This window comes from Limulus polyphemus, unplaced genomic scaffold, assembly GCF_000517525.1.
Source record: "Limulus polyphemus unplaced genomic scaffold, Limulus_polyphemus-2.1.2 Scaffold663, whole genome shotgun sequence".
Classification (NCBI taxonomy): Eukaryota; Metazoa; Arthropoda; class Merostomata; order Xiphosura; family Limulidae; genus Limulus; species Limulus polyphemus.
In genome coordinates, this window is record NW_013666273.1 from 213,582 (window position 1) to 233,873 (window position 20,292).

The 20,292-nt window shown below is 34.7% G+C and overlaps 1 protein-coding gene across 2 annotated transcripts in view; it reads right to left on the reverse strand.

The window, feature by feature from the left end:
* LOC106459808 (cAMP-specific 3',5'-cyclic phosphodiesterase 4C-like) overlaps nt 1–5,307 on the reverse strand; it is a 130,061-nt gene extending 124,754 nt beyond the window's left edge. Inside the window, exon 1 of one of the 2 annotated variants that reach the window (XM_022386354.1) lies at nt 3,460–5,307. In XM_022386354.1, coding sequence (XP_022242062.1) covers nt 3,460–3,650 — 191 coding nt within the window. In that variant the 5' untranslated portion in view covers nt 3,651–5,307. The remainder of the gene's footprint in view (nt 1–3,459) is intronic. The other variant, XM_013919470.2, reaches the window with a different exon arrangement.
* Between the last annotated feature and the right edge of the window lie 14,985 nt (nt 5,308–20,292).

The window sequence follows — 20,292 nt, forward strand, 5'->3', positions numbered from 1 at the left end:
CTCCCGAAGGTTCGAGAAAGAAGTGGCATGATACTAGTCACGTGACCTCGCTGACGCAACAATATATTAAGGATTATAGAAATGGGAATAGAACAGCAACAGTGTTACACAAAAACTGAAGCTAACACACAAATGAGGAAAATAAAACAGACGTAAATTCATACTAGTTAGAAAATTTTAAACTTAGCAACTGGTGCTTTATTATGTTTTATTTTCTTTTTAGAGACCATATCTAAGTACTTAAATATCATATACAGTGTTAAGTAATTCATACTTAAAGATATGCCAAAATTACTGTACAACCACCAACTACCTATCGATTAGTTAATCTTGCTAGTCACCAGATGGAGGTATCACTTCAATGGAGAAACTACTAACAAAGGAAGAAACAAAATAATATGTGGCTGTTCATATTTTTCTATTTTTTACAGTTATTGGGTCCGAATTCAATTGAAAGTTAATGTTTTTGAAAGAAACCATTAGGTGGATAGCATATACAAAGAAATAGATATACACACACACATTACATAGATACACGTAGTAGTCTAGCACATAAGCACATTGGTTTGGTTTGTTATGAATTTCGTGTGTAACGAATTTATTATTATATATTTATTTTAACATCAACGTTTGTTTAGATTAAGTTTATATTTAAAACATGCATAGCTTATAGTGTTAGATATGTAATACGAAACTCCCACCTATTCTCCAAAGTTGTAGAAGATTGTCGAGAGTAAGAATCAACAATATATGTATGTACTTAAACGTTTAAATGTAGCTCAGTATTGTTACGTAAATCTTAATTTTCTAGAAAGCCTCCAAACGCCTACAAATATAACCAATGCGACGCGGCAAAAAGGGTAGCTGTTATTAATTCGCTGTAGTCAGTGTGCTATAAACTTCGGAAGCTATAACTGTGATTGTTATAACGCTTATCACTCGGAAAACTTAAAATATTTGACCAGGAGCATTTGCAAAATTCGACCATTACAAGTCATTTAACTACATTGGATTCACATCGGACATTATTATTTTTTACGAAAACATTATATAAATTCATCGTGGAAAACTCGGCATGTGTGGCTGGTGAATAACGAAGGTCAAAGCTAGCTAGCTTCCTGTTAAGTGAATTATACCTACGTCAACTCGTAATCAACTCGCTCAGATAAGATATCGAAGAAGTTCCAGACTAGAAAGAAGACTTTATATTGATTGTAAATTTGTGAAACTTCTGTTTATAAATCATTCTTTGTAATAACTATTTGTAATAACAGTTATTGTAAATTGTATTTTTGTGTGTATATTAAAACGTGTTTGTGTTAAAAAAAGATAACTGCGTGTATCAATCTTGATGGCAAATATCATAAACTGATTATATATCGGCTTTTACTTAACTGCTAAATCTAAAGTATAATTAAACTATTAAATTTAAATTATCAGTTTACTCAATATCAGACCATTTGAAATTCTAATAAGTAACAAAAGCTACACGAGGACTATCTGCGTTAGCTGTCCCTAATTTAGCAGTGAAAGATAAAGGAAAGGCACCACCCACCGTCTACTCCTGGGCTACTCTTTTACCAACTAATAATCACCCGTCATATTATAACGCTCCCACGGCTGAAAGAACGAGCATGTTTGGTGGGACGGGGATTCGAACCCGCGACCCTCAGATTGCGAGTCAAACCCCCTAACCCTTTTTGCCATACCGGTCCATAATCATATTGTTTATATACTTCTATACAAATGTGATACTTGGCATATTTTATTCAATCTTAGGTTCAAAATATTTTCTATGGTGCCTGTATCGTCTCCCGGTGGCCGTCGCGAACAAGTAATTTACCAGTTGAAGGGTTTTAGATCATAGTTTCATCAATAATTGGTCAATGAAGTCACAATATGGCTCAAAATGTTTGTATGAATGTAAGAATTATTATCACGCAGCAATCAGTAAAGCAATCGCTAGCCATTTCATTAAATGGCGAGCAAAAAGAGCTACAAAAATGAACAAACATCGTTGCTTAATATCATTAGTTTTTTTGTACATCTTGGCCTCTTTTTCTAGGCTACAGTTCTATGTCCTTGTAAAAAATGTTGAAACAGTATTGATACCTGTGGCGTAAAATTATATACGATATTATAACTTAAAAAAAGCACGTATTGATCATTTTTTGCCAATAATCTTACCACCCCCCCCCCACTTTTCTTTGATCAAACGTTTAACATGTAAAGTTAGCCACTGGGCCACGCCCGGTCCATTTTGTTTCTCACTGTTCCTATACTCTTGCATCAGGCAATGAATTTTTGAAACACGATGTAACTCATTATTTTGTTACAATATTACTAAAAAAGCGATGTATAATTAATAAAAAAAAGTAAGTCGAATGTTTAGGAGTTGAGCCTTACTCTAGGGGAATATTTAAGTTATACTCGGAAGTCTATTTTTATTTATTGATTGTAAAGTGCAAAGCTGTACACTAGATCAGTGATTCTCAACTTGTTCCAGTATCATTCACCCATATAAGTTTTTCACAACAGCTCACTCAGCTTAGTTCGAAAAAAAGATAAAAAAGTACTAAATTAAAATGCAAAATTCTTTAATATGACTTAGATATATATCAAACTACAACTAAGATTAATTCAACAAAAAATAAATGTGTTTATCAAACTAAAACTAGAATGAGTACAACATAAAATAAAATAAATGTATTTATCAATTATTCACCCAATTGAGTTTGTTTGGAATCAAGCACAAAGCTACACAATGGGCTATCTGTGCTCTGCCCGCCACGGGTATCGAAACCCGGTTTCTAGAGTTGTAAGTTCGCAGACATACCGCTGTGCCACTGGGGGGCCCCCAATTGAAAAGCACTGCACTAGACTATTTGTGCTTTGCCCACCGCGTCGATCAAACTTCATATTTCAACGTTAAAAGCCCCCAAGCTTACCTCTGAGCCATCGGAAGGCATTCTCTCAGGACTAATCTTGACATGAATTGCAATAGTTTGGTAGTACTGTAAGTAAACATAGCTCAACACTCATGAGTGTTTATTTGTAAGAAAAAGTTTTCAGTTATTTTTAGAGGATTTTTGAATCAAGTCCTAGTAATTCAATAACGTTGCTCTATAGAATGTTTCTTTCTATTTCACATCTGAGAATTGAGCAGCTTAGTCACACCTGAAAAGTCAACAGCTTAGTCACATTTGAAAGGGCAACAGCTCAGTCACGTCTGAGAAGTCAGCAGCTTTGTCATAACTGAGAAATCAACAACTTAGTCACATCTGAAAAGTTGACATCTTAGTCACCACTGAGAAGTCGTCAGCTTAGCCATGTTGTTACTTTGTCAATAATTAACAATCAAAGAAAAAATAGCTAATAAAATGAGATACAGTAAGAAAAAGCTGATCAATTTTCTGTAGCAGAAAGTGTGAATGGTAAAGAGTGTGGTCAGCTACTTACCTTCCGCGTGATGCGCGTGATCCTCTGTGAGAACGTGAAACAACACTCGAAGATTTGGATGTTCTAGTGGACTGTGTTTCTTCGGGACTGTAATCTGAAGTCTGTGTTGTCTTGTCTGCTCTGGAATTCACAGAGTTCCGAGAATAAAATGACCGGATGTACGTCAAAATCATCTTGCTAGGACTAGCCATTCCTGTCTGGCTGGATAAACGTAGACAGTTTTGCCTAGCTCAACGTATTATGCGTAATTTTTCTACGATGCTATAGTTCACGTTGCCGTGACAGCGACTAACGGCTTCACATGTTTTAGCTCAAATATATTTCACAGCATTTTCTATTCCTGTTGCGGCAAAATTATATATTTTTTGGAAACAATAGAGTATGGCTTAAACCCTACCGTGTACTGGTAGTTTAACAAACAAGTTATTCTGTAAAGAGAACAGTTGCTGTCACTATGGTAACGTCAATCCCTGCTCCTCATTAAAATCTATGGGTAGTTTCAACAGATAGTGATCACTCCTCGGTCTATATTAATAAGATTTTTAAACAACACGTAGTTTTTTATTATTACAATAGGACACCAGGTTCTGTAGAATTTTAGAAAATGAATACTTCCTAAAGATTTCTAGCATATAGAAGTGGCTGTAAGAAAAAAGGTAGTCTTGAGAAGACATATAATGTCAGGACAAACATACACTTATATAGAAAGCTAGTCCATTCCAAAACACTGCAAGAAAATATACTGGAAATAACACACAGGAAGTTATTCCCAGGAAGTAAGGAGGATAACATCTTCTTTCCTCTTACCTCTGTCTGTACAGTCTCGGCTTTGCCTGCCATCTTAATATAAGATAACACAGCGTTGGTGAACGACCATGAAATCTAACTTCCTGTTCCTTTTTGTAACAACAGAACATGGCAATTTTAGTTTTTATTATAATCCAACGAATAGAGCACTTAACAGCTACACGAGGACCATGCACGTGGACGACCATGTGCGCGATGCTTATAAAGCACGCAATACATTTCGTCTAGTTGTCTCTGCACGAGTGAAAATGACAATATTAGACCTTTTAGTTTACAGAAGTTAACCACTAAAGCATCAGGAACAGCTTAATATTAACACTAAGTTGCAAGCAAGGATTACAGAAGTTGTGGGCTCTGCTACCAACAGAGGTCTCTGCGTACGGTTTTCTCGACACTTTTCCGACATTTTAATTTACAAAGCTTCTAGGGATGCGGTGAGCGTTCGATTTTCTATTACGGTATAAATCACTTTAATTTGTTACAACCTGTAGCATGTTGAAACCCTCTGAAGTTCTCCCGCCCAAAACCCAACTGTCTATTTATTTCAGTAATAAAGTACGTGTGCATGAAGCAAAACGAAACAACGAATCAGAATGAGTACGGGAGAATATTATTGATCAATTTTTCAGAACAGTACAAGACAGCGGACATTGTGTTTGGAAAACAGTGAGTTTACGATCGAAGTCGTTCAGATGCGAACGACAGAAGAGCCGGGTTTTGGAATTTTATAACTAAAAATGACTGGTGTTAGATATTTAATAAAATGATTCACCAAAGAACTGCATGTTGGAAGTTTAAGAAAAACTTTCTAGTATTTGTCAGCTTGGTTATGCTCTAGGCACAACGTACTTAGTTTGTGAAATGAAACGCGAAAGAAAAGTTAAATAAGTTTTAGTTTTTGTATTAATGAACTAAACGGATAAAAACTAACGAAGTGAAAGATTATTAAACAATAAAGAAGTCCAGAAACAAGGCTTCAAAGAATTTTCTTTTTCCTGTTTGTATAGAAGTCAGACTTTTAAAATCATTGTTGTTGCGTATGCATAATTTGTTTACTTTTCATTGTTCGATATTATTCTAATTTTGTTGTTGTCTTTTTTTTCTATAAAAAAAAGATCGCTAACATCTAATAAGAGTTTGAATTTTTTTCACAGTTGACTCGTGGTCTATAAAATACGTTGTTTTTTTACTTAATAATTGTCAATACAATCTTAACTCCTCAAACATCCTTGATCCATTTAATAATAATAATAAATTAATTTTTAAAAACCCATATACAGGTATTATAGTGTTTTAACTATCAAGCTGTTTGTTGTTGTTGTTAAGCACAAAGCAACACAAAAGGATATTTGTGCTTTTCCCACCACGGGTATCGAAACCCGGTCTTTAGCAGTATAAGTCCGAAGACATACCACTGTGCCACTAGGGGGGTGGGAACTATCATGCAGAAGTAGATTCATTGTATTGTTTGTTTGTAATTAAACACAAAGCTACACAATGGGCTATCTGTGCTCTGCCCTCCATGGGTATCGAAACCCGGTTTCTAGCGTTGTAAGTCTGCAGACATACCGATGTGCCACTGTAACAAATGTACATTATTATTTCTATGATATTGTTACAAGAAGCTGGGAAGTTTAGAGAAAATGGGACAGGGAGAATGATTAGCTTAATTAATAAGCATAAACGTACAGAAATTACATGGTCTAAAAAGAGGATTGTACAAAACAAAAGTAAAAGGTAAACGTGTATGTAATCCATATCAAGTTTCTTTTTTGTATGTTTAGCATAATTCAAGAATATATAGCATTTGAGCAGTTCCCCACGTGGTCGCCTCTATGTTTTTTTTTAAAACCGACAACATACCTGTCAAGAGGATCCGCTTCAATGCTTTTATTCCTTTTCGTAGAAAGAACATGAGTTTTTTCGATTACGCATCAAAAGGAAATCCCAGTAAAGTTAAAAGCCTATTAGACAGATCTTTCTCATGCCAACTATGTATAAATAAAGAGGAACATCGAATATGGTGTTTTAGAAGGTAGTAAAACATTACACATTTTCATTACTATTTCTTAATATCTCAAGGATTGCATTTGATATATTTCGTGCTATACGTTTTCTTCTTCCTCTAGCATACGATTATATTATAAACATGGGCGCCCACAGAAATAATTTCAGGGGAGGGAGGGCAAAACATGTATGTAGAGGATCAACTTTTACAGTGCAAGTCAACAGACTAAAATAATGTGTTATGTGTGCTTAAACGTAAACACAGATTTACAGTTTTATTGAAAACTACTACAAATACTTAATTTAACTACGATGTTAAGCTTACATTGTAATACGTGCAATTTTTTTGTGAAATGTAAGGGGAGCAAATGCCCCCTCTTGCGGACGGCCATGATTGTAAATACTTAAACTGGATCCATTGTTCTTATGTTTCTATTACAAGTACAATAAATAGTTTGTTATTATAAACAAGGTAATTCATTGATTGCTGCGTGTTTTTTATTCTGCTTTCGTTCCTCTACTCAATATGCACATTTAAAGCTCTTGTAGAGGAGATAGAGTTACACAAAGCATCGCATTTCAGTCAAATGCTGTCAGATTTCAACATATGAGAACAAAGAAAAGCATCTAGCCCTAGGGTCTAATTCTCAAGCTCTTAAAAGAGGTAATGTTTTAGAATTTTTGCTGGACAATTAAATGTTTACAAAGTAAAACAGATGTTGTTATGATAGGATAGATTATTTCATGCTTGAGAGACAAGCATATAAATAAACAAACAAACATACCAACAGCACTGGATCTTTTGCCTAAAATATCAAATAAAACAATAATACGATGCCCGATAGTATCGCCTAAATCTCTATCTTTTTTAAAAGAAGCATCTAAACCACCTGCCCCCAGTGGCTCAGCGGTAAGTTAGTGAGCTCATAATGCTATAAATCTAGTTTCGATACCGATAATGCGCACACCGCAGATAGCCCATTTTGAAGCTTTATGTTTAACAACAGACGATCAAACAAAGTATCACCTAGATCCGTTTTACATTCCGGTTAATTCTGTTATATCTACTACTGGTAAAAGCATGTAAACTATTTCAGAAAAAAAAACAACATGTTTTTTTTAATATTATTACTTATTTTGAAGGGTTTGAAGTTTAGCAGTTGTCGCTCTTGTGGAAAACAGAAAAACAAAGACGTAATCAGCAGCTACTTGGGAAGTGTTTAAGATCACATGTCACAAAACAGCTGTTAATATGCAATGTTGTTCTGGAGAAACGTAAGGCTTAGCACATGATATTCATTTGGAAAACAAAGGCGTAATATAAATTAGCTTGAAAGTGCTAGTGTACAGCGTGTCACGTGACATCGTTCGATTTTGGTGTTGTTGGTCTTGGCTCTAACAGAATTATAATAGTTGAACTCTTTTATACGGAACTACCCTTGCGTGCTGTTGCTCGTTATTGTTATTGCTAAACCACTGACTTATTTCGCCAACTGTATCAGTCAGCAATCTTAGAAACATATCTGAAAGTCATAAAAAGCATTAAGTGCAGACTTTTCAACGGTCTGTAGGCTTAACTTTCTGAAAGAGTAGAGGTTTTCGTAGAGAATAACGTAGGTGTTTGTGGTAGCGTTTCAAGTATGCACGCTCAAGTGAGAAGCAGTACAGCTGTAGGGCTATTCTCTGCAGCATACACGTGCTCACGTGAGATATATTACCACTTTTATTGTGTTCACTAAAAACTAAGTTCATCTAAGTCTCAGATGTGCATCGTAAGATTTATTGTGATTGTGATTCATATTATGATTTATTATACGTTAAAAACATATTCCAGCTGACTGCACAATAAGATTACTCGCACCTCAAATGCTTATTTCCACTACATCTGTTTTCAAATAATTGTGTTCTTTTTAAATGAGATTCGCCACAGGTTTGATGGCATTTTCTAAACTCTTTTTTTTTTTTAAGTGGCTATATTGTGGTATATTAGTTTTTTTTTAAGATTATAAGAAATGTACTACATGTTTTACCATATTTTTTATAACAACGTTACATGCGATGCCGTTCAAATTTGATGGTTTTCCTGGGCGAAACGTAACGTGGGATGATAAATGTCAAATCAAGTAACTGGAACTCGAAAAGAAAGTAAAACCATGTGTATTATAAGTTGAAACAAGAAATTATTTACTGTATCTATTTGATTTGATGTATGTGTCATGCTTTATTTTTATTTATTCTTTAATCTCGTACAAAATTCATCACGATATCATTTTTCAAGCATAGGTATTATACAGGTATTATACACATGGTTCAAGCAGGAATTGTCACGAGTTTGTATTCAAACCACCTCACAAGGGCCTGGCATGGCCAGGTGGTTAGGACGTTATTATATGACGGTCAATCCCACTATTCGTTGGTAAAAGAGTAGCCTAAGAGTTGGCGGTGGGTGGTAATGACTAGCTGCCTTCCCTCTAGTCTTTCACTCCTAAATTAGGGACAGCTAGCGCAGATACCTCTCGTGTAGCTTTGCGCGAAATTCAAAACATACCACTTCACAAACAAGTTTCAATACATTAGACAACAGTCAAGGTATTATTTTTTCCAGCGTCTAATTATTGATATTTCATACAACTTTTATTCTTGCCAGAAATTTGATGATTTAATTTTCAAATGTGTTATTATTCGAGGAACACAAACAGTACATCGAATTCGATAAGTACATTCGACATTGTGTGTAGAAGCTAATAGCGAATGTTCCGACCAACTCGTGAAGTTCATTTGTTGCTGCAGATACGACAGGAGTTTCGTTTGATTGTTACAATTTAAATGGCAGCTGTCTTTAATGAAGTTACACGTCACTATAGGAAAACTCGAATTTAGAAATTAATTTCCAGGTTTAACACCTTCTTTTGTATGTATGTAAATCGTCTAATGCTGAGTGCTTTATCACGAATAAAGTTCTTATTATTTTAGCAATGAGCAAATTGTACCGGTAAGGTGTTGGTATGGGCCTGCCATCTCTTGGGATATTTTAACACTATTTGTGTGTGTGAGTGTGTGTGTGTGTGTATTTTTTATAAATAGGAATTAGATAGAAGCTATAATTGAGATTATTTTATAAATGATGTTTGGGCGAAAACAAACAGATGATTTTTGTTTCAATGTCTATTTTTATACAATACTCAATATGTGGACTTTGTCTTTTGTGGACTCCTCCTGCTTTTCGTTAGTTGTTAAGACGAAAATGCTGGCACGTGCTGAGTCCTCTGTTTTATGTCGTACTTTAATAAACAGATTCGCTAAACAGATGCAATATGTCAGCTCTTGAAACACATTCGCAAAGCACTCGAAAACATCCCTTCTTTAAGTTGTACTTTAATAAAAACAAAACACACGTAACAGAGGACGAGCCAAAAGTCCTGATTTTCCCCATTGTTCTAAAGTAAAGTCTGTTGACATATATATATGTTTTTTAAATATACTTGGAATACTTTTTTACCTGAAATAATGTCATGGTACAAAGACTAAATCAAGGTCTTCCAAATGCATAAATTTATAACTCACTTTGTACTAAACCAAAATTATTTTCCATTGAAAAATTATGCAAATTTATGATAAACTCATCATGAAAAACAACGTTTCTGGGGTAATATCGTTGTGCCTCACATTTTTTTTTACTTAGACATTTTACCTCCGACTAATAGTTTTCAGTAACAAATAGCCTCTCTTCCGAATATGTCTAAACACCCTATATCAGTATATCTTTGATATTCTATACATACATTACAACAGTAATGAACATCAGGACAGAGGTATAGGAGTTAAATTAAAAGTGGGGGCCGTAAGGCCCTGGAAGCTCTTGGGTCCTGGATTAAATTTGGCTGCATTCTCCCGCTTTTCCTAAGAGTAATATTTTCTCTAATTTTGATGTATCTCTATTGAAACAGATCATGAATCATAAGGAAGCTTTTGTTGAATTTTCGCGCTAAGCTACTCGAAAACAATTTGTGATAGCCGTCTCTAAGTTCATAGAGTGCCCTTACAACAAGGACATGTCATCCCTCTTAACAAAGGAAAGCATGGTTCTTTTTAGGCGCTTTTTAGTTTTTTTGTTTTTTTTCAATTACAAACTCTTAGCTCATAACCCCCCCCCAGTGGCACAACGGTATGTCTGCAGACTTATAACGCTGGAATCCGGGTTTCGATACTCGCGGTGGTCAGAGCGCAGGTAGCCCATTGTGTAGCTTTGTGCTTAAGTACAAAAACAAAACAAACAAACTTAGCTCATAGATCCATCTCTTGACCGATTTGAGATCTGATTACAGCCGCGGTGATTGAGGATTCCATCTTGTTTTATTTCAGAAATTCTCGTTGCTTTTAAACAGCTCATCTGAAAGGTACCTTATTCTATTGTATTCTACACATTTTATCTGAAAAGTACCTTATTCTTTTGTGTTCTCATTAAGAATAGGTGTCCCACGTTTGAGTATTTAACAATGGCGACGAGAAATTGTGTTTGTTATTTCTAAATCAAACTATTAAAGAAATACTGGCAAAACTTCTGTTCCAAGAAAGTTTTCTCTCTCGTCAACCAGAAATAAGTTTTTCACGTTCATATAAAAGTTATATATTCGTTAAGTTATCACGTGCAAGCCAAATTTTGTTTTGTAGTCTAAGCTCTAGTATGCTTCATATTAGAAACTTTATACAGGCAAGCGAAAAAAAAAATGCCCAAGCAATAGATTCGAGCAATATTTCGTTATTCCTTTTCGAGTATTTAATGAGCACACGTGAAATCGAACATGTTCTATAAAACATAAGTGAAATTACTTGTTATATTCTTTCTTCAATAAGATTTCCGTCCGATCTGATAACAACGACAACCACTGCCGCTTCTGGTGCTGAGAGCAACATGACTTGTTGTCCATCAACAGTCCTCCAGTGGTTTAATGGTAAGTTTACGAATTTAAAACGTTAAAGTCTGAGGTTAATTACTCGTGGTTGAGTTAAATCAAATAAAACAGGCAACAACTATCACAAATTACAAGCATATCTGTTTCTAGCACAAAGAACAACATGACCTGCTAACTGTCAACAACGATAATCACTGATGCTTCTATCACTGAGAACAACATGACCTGTTAACTGTCAACAACGATAATCACTGATGCTTCTAGCACCCAGAACATGACCTGCTAACCGTCAACAACGATAATCACTGATGCTTCTAGCACCCAGAACATGACCTGCTAACTGTCAACAACGATAATCACTGATGCTTATAGCACCCAGAACAACATGACCTGCTAACTGTCAACAACGATAATCACTGATGCTTCTAGCACCGAGAACATGATCTGCTAACTGTCAACAACAATAATCACTGATGCTTCTATCACTGAGAACAACATGACCTGCTAACTGTCAACAACGATAATCACTGATGCTTCTAGCACCCAGAACATGACCTGCTAACTGTCAACAACAATAATCACTGATGCTTCTATCACTGAGAACAACATGACCTGCTAACTGTCAGTAACTATAATCACTGCTGCTGCTGGTGCGACATGATGTACACACAAAATATGGTAATGAAACAAAAGTAATTTTTAACAGATCATCCCGAAAACAATAATGTTACACCTGCCTTTTCTGTCATTAAAAATTAATTTGAAAATAGACATTTTATTGGGAGTTATCAATATTTTCATATCTCTCTGTTTGTATGGGGATTACCTGTCTATGTTTAGTGTGAGTCAGTCGAAATTAGATTCATAAAACTAACTATTCAGATTAAAAAAGTGGTTTCTTCAAGTCATCAAATATGTGAAAAATAACTTTAATATTTTTGCCGCAAGGTGTTGGTATTTTCAATTTGATCGATATCTTATGAGACATGTTGGTTGAACGGTCAGGTCTGAGGCCCTAAAGTTCTGGCATAGCTGTTTTTGACTATAGGGATCAACCAATTAAGCAGTACCCGCCTCTCATACGGCTAATCTTATCCCAATGACGTGATTATAATGTCCTCACAGCTGAAAATATGGAGTTTGCTTAGCGGCTCAAACCTTGGACCTTCAGATTCGCAGTTCTGCGGACAATTCACTAGGCCACACTGAACCTCGACTAAAATATAATTCAGTAGGGGAAGGGGAGATAAGACGGTCCCCTCCAGTAAAACGGCAACCTTTGTATATCATCAGTTATTACGAGCTCCCAGATATTGTGAATTATATATAACTGTTGTTCACGTGGCCCTGTAAAGGAAGCTTTTATTGGTACCGAATCATGTTATTTTTATTACAGAAGCACATTTGTTTCAAATATAATAATAATAACCGCTGGGAAAAATACTTGTTATTATGGTCTTCTATCAGGGGGCGCTATTAGATCAATATCATAACGTGGAACGGAGAACAAATGTTTGTACGTCATCACTGACGTAGAGCTACAGCTGCTCACAACTGTGCAGTGTGTCGGTGATGGGCTTGTCAGCTTCATAATTTCAAGTTATTTTAAGAGTGTTCTATTTTGCCTCATTTTTTATAACAATATTTTTGCCAGAGTTATATTAGCCCTCTCGTCATGGGCATCTTTTTCTGTGCACCTTACTAGGTTTTAGCGAGTTACATTCAGAATGTAATTAACTCCATGTCTTGGGACTTACAATGCTAGAAACCGGGTTTCGATACCCGTGGTAGGCAGAGCACAGATAGTCCATTGTGTAGCTCTATGCTTAACTACAAACAAACAAATAAACCATACTTCATGTTTTGTTTTACCGTAATACATGCTCCGTGAACCTTTGAATCTTTTAAAAACAACTTCTGACCATAACCGCCTTAAACACATAGAACAAGATTATACTGCACAATGACGAAAACAGTTGACTAGTCATTTTTAAAATGTCCTAACTTAGTACACCTTATGTTCGTAGAGTAACTAGTTAACTTCAAGCCATTTTGTGTTTACAAGAGAAAGACGATGAACATGGGCGTCCACAAAACGTTTCCAGTGTGAAGTTGCGAATTGAATAAAGAATTCATATACATATGAATGAATAAAGAAAGGATTATGTCTCTCATTTTCCGCTCTTGCCCCCACCCCCTCCCGCGTACGCCCATGCCAATGAAATAATTATAGAAATTTCGACGCTAAATAACATTAAAACATCTTGGATTTCATAGTAAAAATTCATTATGCTACTTTTTTCATCAACTGTTTTTAAGTTTAAAAAATTCATTAAGTCTGTTATAACTGTAACAATCTAATCAAAGTGTATTATGTGAATAACGAACTTAAAATTTGATTAAACATGTGTCGTACTGTACTACAATCCGTATTCGAAACTGGCTGTCATCTGTTACACCGAGAGGAGTAACAATTTTGTCGGAAGAGTCATTTTTATAAATAGTCTTCTGTATGGCGAAGTACTTAAATATAGACGGTTCAAAAGCGCGTGATTTTTAGCCTTGCTTAAAGTTAAAGGCCGATGGAAAAATTTAGTGGGATATTTAATAATGTAGTATGTTAGTATGCTATATAAACCAAACTTTGATGTTCTTGAAATTTAGTGTTTCAGGAAGTTTTATGTTTTAACAAAATTATATTACTTGTTTATACAATAGTATTTCAAGTATATTTTTCTACATTTATGACTGAATTTTCACGAATAGTAACGGATTTGACAACTAGTTTTAGACTGTCACCATGTTTTATTGTACATTATAAATTAATAATATGATGGTATAAAAGTCTGACATTCTAGACTTATGACCGAATTTTAATGAAAACGTAAGCCATCAATGAATCTTCCTGCTTTCATTCTTGATAAGCCCTCCAGTGGCAAAGCGGTATGTCTGCGGACTTACAACGCTAGAATCCGAGTTTCGATACCCGTGGGGGGCAGAGCACAGATAGCCCATTGTGTAGCCTTGTGCTTAATTACAACCAAACAAACAATTCTTGAGAAGTTGTCTAAATTTAGTGTGGAAGTGAACATTTCTGCGAAGGAGTACCAAAAATACACTGACCACAATGCTTATACATCATGTTAGGTATTACACTAAAGTTAACTAATACAAAATAGCTCAATGGGCTTACTCTCTATGTCTGAAGACTGAATAAATCCATAAGTTTTGCGTTTGTTTTTGTTTTATTTTGGAATAAATATAATGTTATTAAATACGGGAAAGAGTATTGTTGATGGGTTGTTTCTGAAATTCACGCAAAGCTACACAAGGGCTGTCTGCACCAGCTAGAGGCTACGGGTCAAAAGATCCAAGGTCGAGCAGCGATATCCCGTTACACACGTTCCATACTTTCAGGTGTAGGGGCATTACAACTGTAAAAATCAATCCTGCAATTTGATTAAGAGTAGGCGATTGATACTACTGACTGGCTGTCCTTCTTTTGGTCAGCAGTTCTAAGTTAGGATGGCTATGGCTAAACTTTTAGGTCCTTGACCTGGCCATTTAGTCCATGTATGACATGGGCAGTAATTTGAAGTTAGGGAAAGCTATGTCTGATCTTTGGCTGCTTAACCTATTTATAAACATGGGGATTTTTAGGTGCAAAATAACATAGTTGCGTTAACTAAAATTAATTATATAATACTTGCAGAGACCCGCAAAACATTTGTGGTGAAATTAGTATATTTATTGTAACATTTATAAAGTAATGCAAAATAATTCTAATCGCAGATACCGAAATATATATAAATAAGTATACTTGTCTTAGAACAATTTCTGAACGGAACCTTTTTTTTTTATCAGAAGAAGTCTCCAGCTAAATGCAATCATTTATGTAAGTCTTCGGAACAGATGAACTTCTCAACTTCGCAGAATTCTTTATTTCAGGCTAGAGGCAACATCCACTTCAGAGACTCATAGTGATTTCGTTGTCATAAGAAACGACACAATTAATATACTAGAACGCCCTCTTTAGGATGATTGGTTTTCAGAGACATATTGATTGTGGGACTCCTGGCCAACAACCCCATACAGTAGAACTCCCGGGGACACGTTAGAAGTATCCCAGAAAGTGCGAGACGTACTATTGAAATGTAATCACGTGATTTCAACGAACATTAGGTCGGGTTCCAGCAATTGTTTCGTTTATAGGCATATAACTTCAGATAACTATCTTTGTTAACCATGAACTGTATTTCTACCAATATGTATCAGAAATGCATGATCAATAAGAAAGCTTATTTGTAGTAAGCCAGTATTATACAAATATCACACTCTGTATTGGACTTATCTGTGGTGAAGCTTTTTATCTATAATGTTGGACTTTTCTGTAGTAAAGTGATCCTTTTTACCTATAATGCTGGACTTTCCTCCTGTAAAGTGTTCTTTTTTCACCTATAATGTTGGACTTTCCAGCAGTAAGGTGATAACTTTTTACGTATAAAGGTAGACTCTCCTGCAGTAAGGTGATCATTTTTCACCTATAATGTTAGACTTTCCCGCAGTAAGGTGATCATTTTTTACGTATAAAGGTAGACTCTCCTGCATTAAGGTGATCATTTTTCACCTATAATGTTAGACTTTCCCGCAGTAAGGTGATCATTTTTTACGTATAAAGGTAGACTTTCTCGCAGTAAGGTGATCATTTTTCAGTATAAAGTTAGACTTTCCCGCAGTGAGGTGATCATTTTTTACGTATAAAGGTAGATTTTCCCGCAGTGAAGTGATCATTTTTACGTATAAAGGTAGACTTTCCCGCAGTAAGGTGATCATTTTTACGTATAAAGGTAGATTTCCCGCAGTAAGGTGATCATTTTTTACGTATAAAGGTAGACTTTCCCGCAGTAAGGTGATCATTTTTTACGTATAAAGGTAGACTTTCCTGCGGTAAGATGATCATTTTTTACGTATAAAGGTAGACTTTCCCGCAGTAAGGTGATCATTTTTTACGTATAAAGGTAGACTTTCCCGAGTGAGGTGATCATTTTTTACGTATAAAGGTAAACTTTCCTGCGGTAGACCTCTCCATTAGTTTCACATTCAACGATTTCAGTAAATTATTCGACTACTTTGACTGGTTAAATCTCGATACCTTTGCATCAGTAAAGTTGTAAAACAAAGTCGATTGTTTTATCTTTAATGTGTATAGAAAGAGTGAGAGAAGAAGAAAAAGATTGAAAAATGCATTACTTCATAAAATCGTGTAATTTTGCACTGCAAACAAGAATTTGTAAATAAGTTTAAATCTAATTCTTTTAAGTAAAACGTTTTCATTTTCAGTCACAAAAGAACCTAGATATAAAATAGTACATTTACTTAGAAACTGAAACCTTTCAAGTTAGATCATTTTTAAAGAATGACTTATCATTATGCAGAAATTGAGTGGCGCCTTTCTACAACCTGCAGGTTTTAATTTTCTTTTCAGACTGTCTTTATTAAGAAACTTAAACACTCTATTAGTATTTGCATATTTGCGACTAGCTTAGAGTTTGGGTTATACTGAGCAGGCCGACACTAACAAGTAGCCTATCAAGGCTATTTGAACTTCATCAACTTAGAAACAAAATACTGAGCAGATTAGCATTACCTATTAGCTTTCTTATCAAGAGTATTTACAGTTCCTAACAGCAAAGTAAATCAAAATTAATTGAATCATATAAAATTTTGTAGGTTGACCCAACGAAGGTTAAAACGAAAAGAATATATATAAACAAGTCCCGCTTTTGCAGATAAGAACATTTACCAAGTTCCCAAAAGATTAAGAAAGCTAAGATTCATCCCTTCGTATTTTGTTCAACTACTAGAAGTAACGGAGAAAAGGCTTAGAGATAGGTAAATTACCTTCCAGGAACAACCTAGATACAGCCAGAATTTCAGGTGCAGCGTGGATAAGGTGACTCATTCTTCGTCTGAACTCTGGTTTGGATTATAATGGATTTTTTTTTTGCATATAGAAGGCAATGACTTCTAGGTATTTTACTTTGCTGTGTGCTAAAGCAAAAGAAAAGTATTGATTGAAACTCGTGCTACATTACTGTCTAAAGTCCGTGTACAGGTTACGTATCCTCTAATGATACAACTTAATATGGAAGTCCTTAAAATGTAGCAACATCTGTCACAAATATACAACTTAATATGGAAGTCCTTAAAATGTAGCAACATATACCACAAAGATACAACTTAATATGGAAGTACTTAAAATGTAGCAACATATACCACAAAGATACAACTTAATATGGAAGTACTTAAAATGTAGCAACATATACCACAAAGATACAGCTTAACATGGGAGTTTTAATAAATAGTAACAGCTACCACAAAGATACAGTTTAACATGGGGTTCTTATAATGTAGAAACATCTACCACAAAGATACAGCTTAATATGGAAGTCTTTAAATGTAACAATTTTATGAGAATGAAACCGTAATTTACAGTGTCTTGCAGAAAACAGCCTTCAAAAAGACTTGTAGAGGATAATCTTCTAGTTACGCTCTCGAACCCAGATATTAGGCTTGTTCGTCGAAGAGATTCGAACGCGGGACCAACAGATTGCGAACTAGGTGCCAACCACCTAGCCATACCAAGCCGGAATAAGGGCTTAACCACCTGGCCATACCAAGCCGGAACAAGGGCTTACAAGAACAAATTTCTGAATTGCAAACAACTTGCAGCACTTACACTTATAACATTCAAAAAATTGTTTGGAAACTATCAGCCCTATTAGATGAGAAGCTCATATCATAGACAGTATAGCAATAATTACTGCCATTAATAGAAACTTCGAGTGGGTATATGAACTGGAAGTGGACCTATAACAATTATAATTTACCAATATTAGATAGAACAAATAGCTGACATTTGGAAATGTGAACCTCTACAAAGTTTTAAAAATACGAGTAAAGCCATCTATGGCTCAATGGTAAGCTTGAAGGCTTATGACGCTAGAATTTGGGGCTCGATTCCTATGGTAGACATAAAACAAGTAACTCACTGTACATCTCTATGCTAAAACAAACCTGCTTCTAAGAAATCTTTAAATACGTAGTTGTTGTTTTTGTTATATTTTACACGTTTATCTACACGTTATAAGAATATAATAATAAGCAAAACATTTACTAACTTTTGTTTTGTTACAAAGTAAAAATAAGTAAATTTTATTATTTCAGAGTTAAATTTTAAAATGTTTCTATCATACAGTCCAAGTAGTTCTTTATTGAAAAACGAAACTCCAGTTTGGTAATGTACAAAACAAACATGACCACTCAGATGTAATTACCTACAATCCCACGAATGACGACGAGAGGGTGGGCTTCCAGTTGTGAAAGGTTCGAGAAACAAACCTTCTGAAGGATCTGTTTCAGGCGGGGGATGAAGACAAATCGTTGGAGTGGTGCCTAAAACAAAAGTCATCTTATCTGCTTGAAAACTCCAATTACTTCAGCTCACGTCGATATCAAAGACTTTTTCACCGTACGTTACTCAAACCACACGTTATCTGAAGTTGTTTGGACATGTGTGCTTATAAAAATGTCAGTTAAACAGCTGAAACTGGCGGAAGTTTTCAGCATGATGTTCAGATTTCTCTGAACTACTGACTTTCTGAGAACAACTACACGGTGGAGAAAATAAGTAGCTGTAAAACCAACAAGAACTGAAAGCTATGTAAGGAATAAATAAATAAAATAGATGAAAATATTCGTATATACACAAAGGGAAAAACAAATAACGAATATACTAATAATAAAAAAGAGAGGTGGATAAATGTATACAAATATAGTTTTCTGCTGTAATGGCCTCTTCTTTATTTCCTGAACAAGATTCTGACGAGTGTCCAACTAGCATGTTTAAGTTTTTTTTAACGCCAAAATGTGTTGTTTTAAAATTGGTCTGGACGATTTTTCATTTGGCCAGAAAAATAATAAAAATTTATGAGAAATTGACTGCAAAATTCTCCACTGTAAAAAGGGGGCGTGTGGATTAGTCTAAACTTGTGCTCCAGATTGTATTAATTATTTCATGCCCAGAAAACAGTTACAAAAAAACAAATAACAAATGAGCTGATAAAAAACAAAAAGACAAGTAACGGATAAATATATAAACAAAAAGAAAAGACAAGTAAGAGATAAATACATAAACAAGCAAAGAGACGAGTAACAGATAAATACATAAACAAGCAAAGAGACGAGTAACAGATAAATACATAAACAAGCAAAGAGACGAGTAACAGATAAATACATAAACAAGCAAAGAGACGAGTAACAGATAAATACAAATAAACAAGCGAAGAGACAAGTAAGAGATAAATACAAATAAACAAGCAAAGAGACAAGTAAGAGATAAATACAAATAAACAAGCAAAGAGGTAAGTAACGGATAAGTACAAATAAACAAACAAAAAGACAAGTAACAGATAAATACATAAACAAGCAAACAGACAAGTAAGAGATAAATACAAATAAACAAGCGAAGAGACAAGTAAGAGATAAATACTAATAAACAAGCAAAGAGGTAAGTAACAGATAAGTACAAATAAACAAACAAAAAGACAAGTAACAGATAAATACAAATAAACAAACAAAAAGATAAGTAACAGATAAATACATAAACAAGCAAAGAGACAAGTACAGATAAATACAAATAAACAAGCAAAGAGACAAGTAACAGATAAATACATAAGCAAACAAAAAGACAACTAACAGATAAATACAAATAAACAAGCAAAGACACAACTAACAGATAAATACATAAACAAACAAAAAGACAAGTAACAGATAAATACATAAAGAAGCAAAGAGACAAGTAACAGATAAATGCAAATAAACAAGCAAAGACACAACTAACAGATAAATACATAAACAAACAAAAAGACAAGTAACAGATAAATACCTAAACAAGGAAAGAGGTAAGTAACAGATAAATACAAATAAACAAAAAGAAAAGAGAAGTAACGGATAAATACATAAACAAGCAAATTAACAAATAAATAAAAATAAACAAACAGAAAGACAAGTAATGGATAAATACATCAACAGGCAAAGGGATAAG